A 16730-nucleotide genomic window follows, 5' to 3' on the forward strand; every position below is an offset into this window, starting at 1 on the left:
AGCATTTCAACATGGTAACTAATGGTTATGCTACAAATAAATAGACTAAATAACTTTGACATCTTATTGCATAAAACTATCATAGTAAAAAAGTAACAAAATTAAGAGAGGCTTCAATACAGAGTGGCACAAAACTGCTTATGCGCATCCTGAATGCAGAATGAAGCATTTCAACGTAAACAGAGAGCTTGGGAGTCTCAAGACGATCCTTGCTGCACATTCAAAAGCGCAAAACTGTAAGATAACTCGGGTATGCATCTAGTTCAGGACATCAAGCAGTTTAATCATATTTTACTACAACTATTTATTTTACAATTTACAGACAGGATCAGCAAAAGATTTTAATCTCTCCAAATCATCTCAAATATTTATTTAACGTCCAACAGCTATCTTCTTGTAATGTTGATGCAGCGCTTTGATTGCTGTTACAGCTGCGGTGCATACATGGACTAAAAAAAGTTCTTGCAGGTGGTTTTACTGTGCTGACTATTATTCACTTTTAAGCACAGCAAGCTATCATCGTGCTAAAATGCTCTTCAAGAAGTTGAGTCTCTCAATTAATATGAGAATTGCACCTTCCGTTAAAATCACCACTAAAATATTAATGTTAGTACTCGACCTCACAAATCGACTAGTGAGTTGTTGGATGACTAGTCGATTAGTTGACCACCGTTGCACATCCCTAATGGCTTCAAAACTAAAAGCCACTCTTGATTTCATGGGTTCTTTAACTGAAAGGTGAGCCTTCTTTTTCTATAATGCACATATTAAAGATTCCTCCTGTACACTCTCTTTTTGATCAATCTAGGTATCATAAATTATATAATTTATAAGTCAGAGCTTCTCCTACACTCTTGGCAAAGTAAAACTAGTCTAGTGCAACATCCAGTTCAGTCGTGATTAAAACAAAGCTTTCAAAAAGTAATTTAATCCTTCTTTTACAAATGAATTAGTTCTGAATAGCACAAGCACATTTGCATTTTGTTTTGGGAAGACTAGGCAGAAGGAAAGCTGTGCTGTGATTTAACAAGGTCTTTGTTAGTGTTTTCTGCAGATATATCTGAGTGCCATTCTGCTCTTTGTGTGCCAAACAAAAGATTATCAGTGCGAGACCAAGCTTCAAAACTACAGTCTGGAGGCCCATCACAAGCCATTATGATGGCTTTCATTTACTGCCTCTCCCTTTGATTCCAGGCTGAAATATAAAGAGAGCTGTTGTATAAAATATGTGCTCATGGTTTGACATAAATGAGAGAGCTAAAGTTCCAGACATTTACAATTTCCAAAAAAATATTTAAACCTGCATCCTGCAAAGATGACTGCCATATCTACTGTATGTATAGTGGCCCAAATATTTACACACTTTTGGACATGTAAGTCACACTTAAAAAAGTTTGAATTTCTTTGCATAGAAAATGAAATGCCAAGACAAGTGGCGTCTGCAAACAAATGATGCTAGACCGTTTCTCAGAACTGGCTTCACTCTTCTAAGTCAATTTTTAAATTACTTTTAACCAACTGGTCTCAATGTGATTTATAAAGTCTATTGGATGGATAAAGTCAGTTACCCTCAAGTTCACACTGGTGTTCGAGTTACCACAGATGTAGCTCATCACATTTACCGTGGACATGGTCTAAATAATTAAAAGAAATGTATGTATTGTTTTATCATTTGAAACCTAGCTAACCTTTTTGTTAAATGTTTTGCTAAAAAAGGATATTTCTTTTAAATAAATGACACTTAGTTTCACAACTGTACATTTGTACATTTTTAAGTGTGTCCTAATAATTTTGGGGGTCATTGTATATGCAAAACATTCAGAAATGAACTGATCCCTAAATTAATCTCGACAAAATCCCTAAATGGGTGACAAGCTTACACTAATTTGACATTCACCATAGTCTCTGTCTCTTGTTTTTAATGCAGCATGTCCTTTCGGGTTCTTCAAAGCATCTCAAGGGGACCAGCAATGTCTCCAGTGTCCTATCAACAGCCGCACCACCAACGAGGGCGCCACCAACTGTGTCTGCCGCAGTGGATACTACCGTACGGACTCCGACCCTCTTCAGATGCCCTGTACCAGTATGTCATTCTCTTATGCCTTTTTATGTCTTTTACAATGGTTTTGACTCTCATCTCTTGTCTCTCTTCTCTGAAAATCACAACAACATCCACATCAAAGTGATGTGGTCTACAAGAACATCTAGTCAATTCTGATCATCTTTAAAACTCTCTCTCAAAAAAAAAGTACTTTGGCTCAGTAGATTAATGTTGTGCATACAGTACATAGCCAAAAGTTGCAATTAACTAGTTTGGGTATTCCATGTTGTGTACTTCATGTTCTGTATAGTTGTGCAGACTTTTCATTAAGTCCCTCCATCTTCGTCTTTTCATTTTTGTGTGTGGTTGCCCTTTTTAGGAGCTTCAATTAAGTGCAAAAGAAATAAGTATTGTTCTATTGGTGTAACTCATTGAACAACAAGAAAAGTCCCAAGAGATTTGCATAATGCTCTATTCTTTTGGGTTGGGTGGGCCTGTGTGAATGGTAAAGTAGTGCTTAATGCTGTCAGTAATCTGAGCTGCTGCACTGTGTCCAGAATAGAGGGAGGATAATTTTCTTCCCTTTCAGCCGTGTTTTACATTACAATGAGAAATTTATTTTTTCATCCTTGTCATTAACCATTATGAAATGATTACTTTAATGTGGCTTGTACGAAAGCGGAGATTGCTTTGATCTTGCTTCTTTTTAAGGGAACAGTGATGATAGGCTAATGAATAAGTGAAAATCAGATCATAAAAAACTCAAGACAGAGCTGGTAGAATGTGCTCAAGTCAGCAGCCCACCAGACAGCACAGGGAAAACGACATGGGAAGTGACATGGAAAGTTGTTTTGTAACATTTCTTGTTGCATTCTGTATATTTTGGGTGAATTATATTAGACATAATATTACTTAGCAACTTTGGATCCTTATAGACCTGAGTGTTGCAATTTTCCACTAATTGGGTATACTTTAGTGTCCCATTACAATTATTTAAGCATTAGTGGCTGTTCTCATCGAAAGAGTTTTTTGATGGTTGCAGCATATCTCACTGTTTTTATCAGTGTCTCATGCAGTTGCGCTGCATTTTTTAAATGCCATGTCAAGTTTAGAAAATTTTTTAAAACATGTCTCAAATCTAATGTTTTTATGAGAACTGTTAAACTATGATCTATCCTCGTGCGACCACGCATACACATGCGTGGATGTTGTATTTAGGCTTCACTATACACAAGGCATAATTTTAATTAAACCGACTGATCTCAGTTCAGAAGACTCTGGGCTATCATTAAAGGTTTAAACCTTTGATGTATAGAGTCATGTGACAAAACTACATGGTGCCGATCACAGAGAGAAACGCCAACATAACTACATCTGGTAAGATACCTAATTAAGTTTTTACATTGAAACCTGTTTGAGTCAAAAGATAAGTGTTTTTAGTTTCATCCGATATGCCTTTGTAAAATTTGAAAGATTTATTGCGAAACGCCACACTGCTAAACACAATGTACTATAGTAATGTGTACTTTAGTGCATTTTTACTTAGAAATCCTATATCTACTGTGCATTATCACATTGATAATCAATGAGTTCATCCAAAAGCTGAACATTTTGTTGGAGTTAGGATGACAATTAGTTGCATTTCAAACTGTTCAGAGACCAGTGCAGACAAACAGCACACTGGAGGTTAAGTCATTCATTAGATAAGGAGGAAGGAATCATCCTAGAGCTTTCCTATGTATCTCAGTGCATTCACTTAATTTCAGTTTCAGGCTGCAGATAATGTTTGGACCACTCAACATATATATCAGCACAATGATTCAGAATTTATAATGTACAATTTTATTTTAAGATGGTTGGCAGTGGTGACTCCAGCCAAGCCCTCCCTAAGCAACCATATTGACCCGGTTGCTAGGTAGGGTAAAGTCACATGGGGTAACCTCCTCGTGGTCGCTATAATGTGGTTCTCGCTCACGGTGGGGCATGTGATGAGTTGTGCGTGGATGCCACGGAGAATAGCGTGAAGCTTCCATACGTGCTACTAAGCCACTTGATAAGATGCACGTATTGACAGTCCTCTGCCACGCCAATTGAGGCGAGTCACTACGCCACCACAAGGACTTAGAGTGCATTGGGAATTGGGCATTCCAAATTGGGGACAAAAAGGGGGAGACAAAAAACAACAACAAAAAACATGGTTTGCAGTGATTGGATGATGCTGGCCATTACTTAAAACTCAAAATTAATTATGCTAATTTCTGATGGATTGTCTGTTAAGTCTCAAAAACATGAATAACAATACTCCTGGAAACATAATAAACAATTTGATAAAAATAAGTCTGACTTTGTATAGCTTGGTATTATTTAACATTTTACATCTTTGTCCTGCTGTCCACATGGACATCAATTTCTAGGAAAACTATTTGCTCTATTTATTTAGCATGTTTTCTTGGTGCTACTAGTTACAAATCAAAAAGGGGAAAGGAAAATGCACACAGCAGCCACACACTGGTCTCAGGAGGCTAATGAACAATTAACACAGCATGTAAAATAGCGGTTTTAAACACGTCAAATGCCTGTATCATTCCCTGTATATCATACTGTATATTAGAGGAGGGAAATTAAATATGTACTTTATTTTAGGTAAAAGGGTTGTAAAAATTCCTCTAAAACCGAATTTCATATTAATTTGAGTTAAAATTGTTGAGTTTGACCACCTGCGTTTGTCAATCAAACTTTCCTAAAGGTTAAGCACCTCCTTGTACTGACCATTAATTGAAAATAATTCTAATTATTTTGAGTTTCCCTACTCAGGGATAATGAGTTTCCCTACTCATGAAAGGCACCGGTTATCACACCATAACCGAGGCAACATCTCCTAGTCTTGACTTTAATTAACTTTATGTCCTGATAAGTGCTGGCTAGACTTGCTGATGAGGCATTGTGGTTTCACTTCCCACAGCGGTGCCTTCTGCGCCTCAGAGAGTGATCTCAAGCGTGAATGAAACATCCCTGTGGCTGGAGTGGGATACACCGAAGGAGACCGGAGGCCGGGAGGACGTGGTCTACAACATCATCTGCAAGAGCTGTGGCTCAGGTCGAGGGGCCTGCACTCGCTGCGGTGACAACGTACAGTTCGTGCCCCGGCAGCTGGGCCTGACCGAGTCTCGGGTCCATATCAGCGACCTGCTGGCCCACACGCAGTACACTTTCGAGATCCAGGCTGTAAATGGAGTTTCTGACCAGAGTCTTTACTCGCCCCTGTTCACCTCTGTCAACATCACCACAAACCAGGCTGGTAAGAAAACAGTAAAAAGTTTCTAGTTGAAGACACATTAAATGTCTCTATTTTCAATTGTAGTAGGTGGGGGTTGGACTTGAACTAGTCTGTTCTCTAACCGTCTGATGCTTATAGCACACAAAATCGATTAACTCAGCACAAATCTGATTGGCTGGTTTGATGGAACTTCTGTGAATAGACGTACACAGGTTTTATCAGTCCACCTGGAAGCCGAGTTGTGTTCACAAGTTTCCGTGTTGAAACAATGATCATTTTGAGGACTAAATAATCACTGAATTTGCCCAAGTTTGCAAGGTTAATAAAATCAAACCTTTTAAAGATATTCAGTTTCATTTGAGGCATGTAGCAGATAGTAACGTGGATATTCATGGGTAGAGCTGCATTTTATGCTTTGTTATTTTTAGTTATGTCTGTGAAATTCTCTGTAATAAGGTTTTCTGTGGTGCACTTACTGTAGATTCTCTACACATTTTCTGCTATTCTGCCATGTGCTTTCTGTGCAATCGCTCACGGAGACTCATGCTCCATTATATACATACATTTTCCCCTGTCTCTGTCTTTTATTATGGTATGATACATCTCTGACATCTCCGCCACTTAACACCCCGTATTGACAAAACCAACTCTAAACAGGTGGTTCTTGGACAATTGAAGCTGCTACAGAGCCCAGACCTATGCCGCAGTCATAGACTAGACCTCTTTGTTGGGTGACTTGTCTGATATTAGTTAATTACAATGTAAGAGCAACCACTGTTCCATGCTCCACTAACTCATCGCATTAAGCAGTGTTTCCCAAAAAATGTACTGCCACGGCACACTTCTAACGACTACAAAATTCTACGACACACCACTATCCCACATAGGCTAACCATCGTCAATATTTTTCCTTTTCAAGAACTTGTCCATGTTTTCTGTCCGTCTTAAGGTGGGTGCACACTGTACAATTTTTGCCACGATTCTGTCGTTTGAGACCAATTTTGGGAATCCTAAAGTATTTCTCTCGTCGCATGGCAAAATCGGCAATCTTACAGCGTTCAGTGTGACATGTTCACAGATGGCCGATTAATAGCCTTTGAGATGATCTTCAGCCTCTGACGAAGTACTGGTAGTGTCTGAAATCGTAGCCGTATAGTGTGAATACTATTATGACAGGATTAAATATTCCGCTCCTCTCTCGCACACATCTTGGAAAGAAACCTACTCCGTGTTTGCCCCACCGTAGCAAAATGTATGCCCAGTTATCATTCTACTCAAGCACTTTTTTATATCAAATGTTTTAATAAATAAATAAGCAGAAAATACTTGGAGAAAAGTGTAACATAGCAATATGAAAGCATTATTCGCTGAATTAAATAAATAGTTTACAAAACGAAAATAAATAAATGATTGCATTTTCTCATTACATTTATCATGCATTTTCTTTACAACGTTATTATAATTACTATTTTACTTTTAATACATTTACTTTAAACATCTGTAAATGTCTTTAGTTAAGATTGAACAATTTATAATGGTAAGTATGTATGGGACGTTTTAATCCAAATCAGCAAATACAGTTGGATACAATTATAGAAATCTACGTCATTTTTGTGCATCATCAATAAGGAATTTGCAATGAATTTGATTTTGATGTATTATCAGCCTTTATGAATTTTCTTTATGGTTACTTATCTAAAAGAGGAGAAAGACGTACTATAACCCACCTTTTTTGTATTCTAGAATGTGAACGGAGAAGTTGAGTTTGTGCCACAAGTCTAAAATTTGCTTGTGGATGCTCATTATTAGGCTACCTCCCGCACTCATATTCATTCTCAACATCTGTAATATTCTGTATTTGTGATCAAGCTGTCTTTTTATGGACTATTTGACAAAATCCATCTTTCTTGTAAATGTTAGCCTATGCTCATGATGGAGTGGTATTGAAGCAATGGAATTGCTTATGTCCTGACTTTCAGAGAGAGAAAAATATGCTCCTCCGTGGTGTGCAAATTTCACCGTTTCGCTTCTATTCCACAACACTGCCGTAACGTGTGTCACGTTCACTGATCGGGACGATTGGGACCACAGTAGGCTACGATGTACATCGCGCAGTCTGACATAATGTCGCACAGTGCGCCATGGCAATATCAATGCGTTCAGATCGTACAGTCTGTCAAGCAACAATCGTAAAAAACTATTATAAATCTTGCAGTGTGCACCCGCCTTTAGTAGCATGTTTACTCGTATTGTTTGAAATTCGGCTATGCAAAAAAAACAAGTCACATACAGTGCGTTTAGACTTTCTCATCGTCGTGAAAATTCCGTCATAATCTATTATTACCCGTCATTTTAATTTTCATATTTTAATGATACAAAGACATTTAATAGCTTTTATTTTCATTCACATTTTCATTTTTAATCATGAAATTACAGGACGAACATATAGCAGATTATGCATTTATTTATTTATGAAAAGAACGGATAAACAACAGAGACATCACACGAAGCAGATTGATGTTTTTTTCCCCGCAGTGACAGCGGAGGCCACTAAAACATGACATATGAACAACGCAATATTGCAAAAAACAAATACGATTAAAATATGAACAAAAATGTGTAAAAAATGAACTGAACAGAACTCAGTCGACAACTCAAATCTTCCTCCTGGTCCGCATAGACTTAAATGGAGTGCTCGCCTGTGCGTAATCTAACGCATCAAGGGAGACTGATGCTGAGAAAATTGTCATTAGATTTTGCATCTTTGCCTCGGACAGACGACTTCTCATGGCAGTTTTAATTTGGTTCTGGAGGCTGAACCCAGCTTCAAGCTCCGCATTGCCCTCCATATGACAAGAGTTGCAGAAAGCATCACAGAGGGGCGAATTTACGAGTTTGCCATGTAAATAAGCGGGAGGTGTGCACAATAAACAAAGTAAACATGTATTTGGAAGAGAGAATGGCTTTGATAGCAGAAAGTAATAAAAGGACTTGTTTATGATTAGGTCTAAGCATCTTCTTGATTAATTTACATTTCTGGGTTTCTGATATCCGTAAACGATAAGGTAATATTTAATTAAAAGCAATTAGGAGACATTCAATGTTGGCAAACTCTTCATTAAATATGTTTCCAGCCAAGGTTTTTTGCGACAAAGTGTAGCACATCAAAAAGTTTACCAATATAGCAGATGCAAAAATTTTACAAACGTCGACTTAATATGTTTCCATTTAATTCTAGTGCATAAATTCTGACATGTGACACTGTATAGTGTTTCAATGTTATGAAACACTATACCAGTTTTTCATAACATTTGAAGTATCGACATAGGATACTTCAAATGTCACAAAAACCTGGTTTGGAAACACTTTTTGTCGAGAAAATAGGCATTAACGCTGAAATATAGTGTCACATGTCAGAATTGACCCCAATTGTTAGCCTGTGTTAATCAAGACGACAAGGTATACATCCTTGAAAGGCAATTTATTGTACATGAAGAATTAATCACACTGTTATGGATTGGTCTTAATGGCATACCTGCACAGATCCGATGCTGCAAACACATCTACGTCATGACAATACCAGGAGTGCCAACACAAATATCTCATATGTATCATGCACCTGTCATCGACAAGTACACAGAGAATGTTCTACACATTTTTCAAGACTACACTAGTGTTGGGTTTGAGTCCACCTTAGTCGAGTCTGAGTCAAGTCCGAGTCCATAACAGGCCGAGTACAAGTAGAGTCCGATGAATGAGAATGAATCTGAATTCAAATTGTAACTGTAAACTCAACATCAACATCAATATTTAAAGCTTATTTTAAAATTCACAACTAAGAAAAACAGCCAACTAACAAAAACACCTCAGTTGCATTTCATATATACATTTTATGATTAGTATCCTGCTGAACAGACTTCAAAGTGATTTCAGAATGAAAGCATGTGATTTAGGTGTATGAAGACAAAACTGTCCTTTTAACATAATTCTTATTGCATTCTGTTGACATTTAAATTGTTTATGGCTTTTAAATTGTTTTTTAAATTGACATTTAAATTGTTTATGGCTCCCAATTCTCCTCCACTCAAACATAGACAAAAGAAAGTGAAAGCTGCATTAGTCATTACAACCAAGATTATTATGTTTCGAATTTTAATTTAGTTTTTATTTATACTTCATTTTCAATTTGTCAGTTCAATTTCATTTAGTTTTATTTAAAAATGTTCCCTATCTAAAGAAATAATAGTCTATACTGAGTTCCCCATCTGTCGCTCACTTTGACGTTGTGTCAAGTGAAGCGACACTAGGGGACTTCTTTGAAGGCCTCGGTTACCTCTGAACTTGAGAAAAGGCCAATGAGTAATTGGCTGACAGAATTTGCATCTATAAATAGTGATGGTGCTGTTTTTTACATCAGTAATGTCCTGACTATACTTTGTGATCAGTAAAATGCCACTTTGGTGATTTTAAAGTACCAATTTCCTTCCAAAACAGCCAAATCTGTACATAAATCCAAACGTTTGGACACCAGTGTATGTATTATATACTGTAGCATCTCTCAGAGTCTTGCTAGCTTCAGTGGTTACCCAGCAACTTTTGTGCTGCTACATGAGTGTCTTCAGTTTTATAGGACCCCATCAGGAAACTGATGTGTTGGCATCTCTTCTCCTGATCGAGTTTCCCATGTTCCCTCATTTTTGTCTGAGAACTGAAAGCTAGTCCACAGCACTCATCATATTGTTCTGTACAGGGATTTTAAATGTCAGTAAAAAAGAGCCGGCTCAAAAGGAACACAATAGTGTTTAATAGAGCATTTTAATGAGAGCCGTGCCCCTGGCTGTGCTGCAGTGAACTCGCTGGCCCTATCACTGGAGGCTGGGTCTCCACTGGTGTGCCTGTCAGTCCACATTACCGCCTCACTGCTGCGTTAAAATACAAAACTCCACCTCACACCGCCCGTGTCCTACCAAACACAGAGAGAGGGACAATGCCAGAACCTTTGAGCCAGAGCCTGAGTGTGAATCTATGCAACTCTTGCATCATATTCTAACACTGCATCCCAGTCCACACCCTATCCACCCTAAATAGTATTGCAGCCAGTGATTTTACATGGCACTCAGGAATGTATTAATAATGTTGCTTCGAGAAACTTACAAGGTCGATTATACTCATTGACAATACTCAAGTACACATCAAGCTAGGAATGGTCATAAAAGTAAATTCAAAAAGTGAAAGTTGTATAAGAAAATTGGTACAGTGTTTATTTTTGTATCTTTTTGTTTGAAAATTTGGCCTCAGGGAAGGAATTTAGGAAGTATGGGGTGAATTCACAATATAGTTGTGTAACACTGTTAAAGGATGGGCAAGGAGGAGGCGAGAACCGGCTTGTCAACATAAATCATAATTTAATGAAAACTTAAACCAAAAGCACAAACATAAACATAAACACACATGACGGACATGCCCGTAATTCTCTCTCTCTCGAACCATCGTCACCGGCCGCCTTTATCCCTCGCACGCCTCATCAGGCCGATTGGGGACCGGGCGTGCGATATTCCGTCCCGGCCCCGCCCCCTCCGCTCCACAAGTTGCACCACTTTTGTACTTTATGTTTTTGTACTATAACCACCCACAATCCAGTTTAAAGGAATAGTTCACCCAATTCTAAAAATTATTTCATCATTTACTCAACCTCATATCGTTTTACTTACTTATATTTTAATGAATGTCATGGGCCATCTTTTCTATACAATGATTGTTGTTAGTGACTTAAAGCTTGAAAAATGACCAGAAAAAGGGCAGAAGTATCATAAAACTAGTCTATGCAACTCCTGCATCATATTCCAACCATGCATCCCAATCCACACCCTATCCTCCCTAAATAGTATCCGAGATTATAATTAGGGTGTCCTAAGTCATTTGTTGAAATGAGTGTCCCAAAGTTGCACGAATGGTCTACTATTTCCGGTAGATTTTTTAATTGTGGATCCGTGAACACTTTTTTGGGCTAATATTGCCCACAGTGTTAGTTCGATGGAAGTGGAGTTTGACCATTTGCTTCAAAACTAAATTTGTCAAATGTGAAAACTACAAACATAGCTGTGGGACCGATGGCACATCATCAGTTCATCGTGTTGCACACATTTTTGCTGCACAAAAAAGGAAACACAGTATATCACACAAAGAGAACACACTTTAAGGGCATAGTATAAGTAGGCGAATTGGGATGCAGCACTAAAGTCTTTTGAAGGCATACAATAAATCTTGACATGCATGATTTAGTCAAGCACATTTGCTTTATTTAGCACTAAAAACAATGCAAGTTCTCACATGAAGGCATACCGAACAGCCTGCAAGGGGAATTGCCAGATGCAAATTCCATTCAGAACAAATTTTTTGGGTGGGTTACAAGATTTGCATAATTCTTTTAGTAAACAAGTTGCTTAAACAACACAGGCAGTGGATGAAAATAAACAACATTGTCAGTGGACACAATTAAGTCTTAGTGAGTTCCCCTCTGTCCTCACAAACTCATAAATACCCATTATAGAAATACTAGGCCTGTAGTGTTTGTAAGTATGCACATTTATTTTCTTAAGTCTTTAATACATTTTTTATGTATTATTTTGATAATCTAGGAAATAATTTTGTCATTTGCAACAGTGGAATTTTTTTCTGGAGAATAAAATGGTTCTGAGACACTCATATGGAAACCCTCACAGTCAGTTTCACATATTCTTCTCCAGAATACCACAAGGACATATGAATTTGTGTTTTTAAGAGTACCACTTGTGTTTCTCATAAATTGCAGTCAAAGAGAGCAGCCAAATGATGAAGTACCTATTACTGCATAGTCTTTGGAAAACCAATCGGCTCATCAAATCAAGAGAACTTGATTTTCATATAATGGCTCCATCCATTTTATAGCCGCATACCTGTGGTGGATTCTTTACAGAAGTTCTGGGGTTTCTTTATTTAAACTTTAGGGCACTGTGTTCCATCTAAAACAATGTTATATTTTTTCAAAGCAATCAAGCATACTTAGAATAAATAAGATTCAAAGGTTAATAGCATTAAAATTGTTATAGCCATGTGTGTTTTGCCAAGTTAATTTTGTTTATATAAGCTTATTTTATATGGATTTTCAGGATCTTGCAAGTTAATTTTAACCCATCAATTATTTAATAATGTTTTATCTCTGACTTCATCCAAGCAAATATTTTAACATTTAAGCCAATAAAAAAAACATACTTATTTTGCTTTTCTGCACTGATTCTGAGGGAAACTTTTGGTGGAATTCTGTCGAAAGGATTCTAAGAAAATATGGAAAAATTTGTTAAACAGAGCTATCACATTAGCCAAAGTATTTATGAACAAACACACAAGGGATGTGTAGAACTGTGCGAATGATGAGTTTTTCAATTCTGTGAAAAAACGTTAAGCTTTCTGCAGAGTTCTGCATTTATGTGGGCCTGATAATGACCAAGAGTGCAGCACTGTCAGTGTAACCTAACAGATTTGCAATGAATGGGGGTTAACATGTTACATGTGTCTGATTAATTGAATTTTGTAATTGTTTGAAATGGTTTGTCTTTGTACTTGATGTGCTAGTCTAATCACATCTCTCATTCCTAGTCTGGTTTGGTTGAATCTCTCAAACATACACAATGGCACATTCTACTTTCAACAGTTCCATCCTCTTAACATACCATCCCTGAATTTAATTCAGTGAGTCAAAACACAGAGCCTGCTCTGTTCATTAAAACGAACATATGGAAAAACACTTAAGCAAAGCCCAAGATTTATGTTTACAGTGAAACTAAATAGCAAAAGACATATATTTTACACCCCATTGACTGTATAATATTTCTAAGCTCTGGTCAGCAACAGCTATGTAAGATAATGAGAGAATGTATAACAATCTGAGGTCTTGAACTCTAAAAGCTATCACCCATCAACTGTATGCCAACCATACGTAGAAATAAAAACGTATTTTATATGGCTTGAAGGAATAGTTCACCCAAAAATGAAAATTCTCTCATCATTTACTCACCCTCGTGCCCTCCCAGATGTGTATGATTTTCTTTATTCTGCTGATCACAAATGAAGATTTATAAAAGAATATTTCAGCTCTGTTGGTCCATACAATGCAAGTAAATGGGAACCAAACTTTGAAGCTCCAAAAGCACATAAAGGCAGCCTAAATGTAACCCATCAGATTCCAGTAGTTAAATCAATATCTTCAGAAGCTGTATGATAGGTGTGGGTGAGAAACAGATAAATATTTATTTAAGTCATTTTTTACTATTTATCTCCACTTTCACATTCTATTGTTTTTGGTAGTTTGCATTCTTTGTGCATATTGCCACCTACTGGGCAGAAAGGAGAATCTATTGTAAAAAAAAGGACTTAAATATTGATATGTATCTTAATATACACTGTATATATAACTTGAATATGTCTTTCTCACCCACACCTATAATATTGCTTCTGAAGATATGGATTCAATGGACCACTGCAGTCTTATGGATTACTTTTATGCTGCCTTTATGTGTTTTTTGAAGCTTCAAAAGATCTGATCACAATTCACTAGCATTGTATGGACCAACAGAGCTGAGATGTTCCTCTAAACATCTTCATTTGTGTTCAGCAGAAGAAAGAAAGTCATACACAACTGGGAGGGCATGAGGTTGAGTAAATGACAAGATCATTTTCAATTTGGGGGGAACTATCCCTTTAAAGTGATACAGTAGTTAACCCCAAAAATTAAAATTCTGTCATCATTTACTCGTCCTCAATTTGTTCCAAATCTGTATTGCTTAGTGAACTATGCCTTTAATTACACAGCGATGACATATGTGAGAGTATCAGTGACATTTTTTGACTTCATGTGGATTAATTTATTTTCAGAATGACTAAAGTGCTCTTAAAACACTGAAATAATGTGTTACTTATTATATTATATTCATGTTAGGAGTCAGTATTTGGCCAATAAACTTTCCTCCCTACACAACAAAGCAAGCATGCCAGGAGCAAAACCTCATGTAATCTGCTGCCCACTGCTGCTGCTGCTGCTGAACCCAGTTAAAGGCATCGATTGGCTTTAAGGCACTGTGATTTATTTGATCTTTAAACTGTGTGTGTAGTTTTACCACCAGCCACAGGCTTTTGCCAACTTTCACGCTTGTCTTTTGCTTCTCTGAGCTAGTAAATAATAATTAAGTGTTACATGGGTTTCCAGAGTCTTTTTTCCAGTCAGTAGTCGACCTGAAGCTGTATCTCCTCTATACCCAAAATTGCACTGTTGCGAGGGAAATGTGAGTGCTGTGCAGTGGCCAACTAGTATGTGAGTCCAAGCTGGAAAACCATAGACATGGATATCATAGAGATGGATGTCATTTTAAGGTGTTAATGGGTATCTTATGTGCTTTGTTGGAAATGCTGATGTGAATGGGGCAAATTTGTATGACGCTGCAGTGCTTTTCAGATGTCAGCGCAAAATCAGTGCACTTTCTGCATTCATTATTTAAATCAAGACACAATTAAAAACAAATTGAGATGGCAGTACCTATGGTCTTACAAACACAAACCAGATCTTTATTTATCTATATTGCACTATTACCACCCATGGAAAGCAGGCAGTAGATGGAATTCTGTTTAGAAGAGATTTACAGTATGTGTACATTTTCTATTGAGCATGGCAGCAGTAATTCATCAAATGTTGATTCATCAAGTCTGTCTATTCAGCTTTATTTATTTCTGCTTTTTCCCTTTTTATCATTCTCTCTGCAGCTCCATCTGCTGTGTCCATCATGCATCAGGTCAGTCGGACTGTGGATAGTATCACATTGTCCTGGTCCCAGCCAGCCCAGCCCAATGGAGTCATTTTAGACTACGAACTGCAATATTATGAGAAGGTTATAACGCATCACACACTAACTTGCTGAAAATGATTCAACCTTTACCTGGAGAAATGGAACCTAATCTTTGACTTTTCTTCTAATATGTGGTCCATTTTTATTATTCTAAACATCAATTTCATTATGATCTCAGAATATGGCTGAGCTGAACTATTCTGAACTGCGGAGTCTGACTAATACAGCAGTTATCCGGGGCCTGAAGCCAGGAAACATCTACGTGTTTCAAGTGCGAGCCCGCACAGTGGCGGGATTTGGACGTTTCAGTGGGAAGATGTACTTCCAAACGATGACTGAAGGTATAGGACTTTAAGAGTCTTTCAACACCAGACACATCAATTTGGCTATTCTGCCTTCCTAAGGCTTTATCTTATCTGATGCATGTTCTATTCTGTACAGTTCAGTACAATGTTCCCTCTAAGCGGGGCACATCTGCTTCAGCACTGATGGAAAGATAATTTAAAGGCAGACTCAAAAATGTATGAGAAAAAGAGATTTCTTGATTTATCTGTAGTCCATCCTAATGTCCATTGCTTTTTATCAGTTTGGAACTAAGACAAAGGAAATTTGCAGCACTTATACATTTGCAAACAGTACAGAGATTTGACGTTATCTTGAATAAGATAACTTAAAAAAAAAAGAACAACATTAAATTCAGTATGGCCTCTAAATGGATAATGTATTATTAATTGTATTATATTAATCATTTCATTTATGCAGACGCTTTCATCCAAAGCAACTTACAGTGCATTCAGCGTATATATTTAATCAGTTTGTGTGTTCCCTGAAAATCAAACCCATGATCTTGCCATTGCTAGCACCATGCTCTACCAGTTGAGCTACAGGAACATATTAACATTGGAACATATAATTACATTTTAACCATATATATTTCATTTTTTTATATAAATAAAAAATGATTTATTTAAAAACTGCGAAATCAGTCTTGCTCAGCAAGAACATCAATTAGAGGGAACATTGTTTCTGCACAGTTCAACAAAATCGTCAACAGTTGGTTTGATCACTTGCCACAGTCTGGCAAATACTGCTTTCCTGTCTCTGGAATGGCATTAACCTCAGTCAGTTGGAGCACAACTATAGATCCCTGTGCCAAGGGCAAAGCCAGAAACATGTGCCAGTGGCCAAACCAGCACACTGCTTATTTCCAATACAAGTCTGAAACATGAAGCCATGTTCACATTGACTTCTCATCTGTGACCAAATGGAAATGAAAAATGTGCCATGTCTACTTGGAGACATGTAGATTTGTGTTTAGCAGAAATTAATTCTGTGGAGTGCCCGACAGCACCCATAAATTGACTGTTGAAAATGTATTATGACAATGTCACGCATGTGAAATATGTAGGGAATAATTGACGGCGGAACATTTAATTATTGAAAACTTAGTGCAGCCCTTCCTTACACCACCGATTAATCTAGCTTAGAAGCTGCCCAAGGCAGTTACTAGTTCAGAAGTTATGGAGTTATATTTTTT

The 16730-nt window shown here is 37.3% G+C and overlaps 1 protein-coding gene across 1 annotated transcript in view; it reads left to right on the forward strand.

The window, feature by feature from the left end:
- LOC127618668 (ephrin type-B receptor 2-like) overlaps window positions 1-16730 on the forward strand; it is a 118211-nt gene that overhangs the window by 88858 nt on the left and 12623 nt on the right. Inside the window, exons 4-7 of the mRNA XM_052091255.1 lie at window positions 1928-2083; window positions 5004-5339; window positions 15111-15235; window positions 15372-15534. Of these exons, the coding sequence (XP_051947215.1) occupies window positions 1928-2083; window positions 5004-5339; window positions 15111-15235; window positions 15372-15534 (780 nt within the window). The remainder of the gene's footprint in view (window positions 1-1927; window positions 2084-5003; window positions 5340-15110; window positions 15236-15371; window positions 15535-16730) is intronic.

This window comes from Xyrauchen texanus, chromosome 25 (genome assembly GCF_025860055.1).
Source record: "Xyrauchen texanus isolate HMW12.3.18 chromosome 25, RBS_HiC_50CHRs, whole genome shotgun sequence".
Taxonomy (NCBI): Eukaryota; Metazoa; Chordata; class Actinopteri; order Cypriniformes; family Catostomidae; genus Xyrauchen; species Xyrauchen texanus.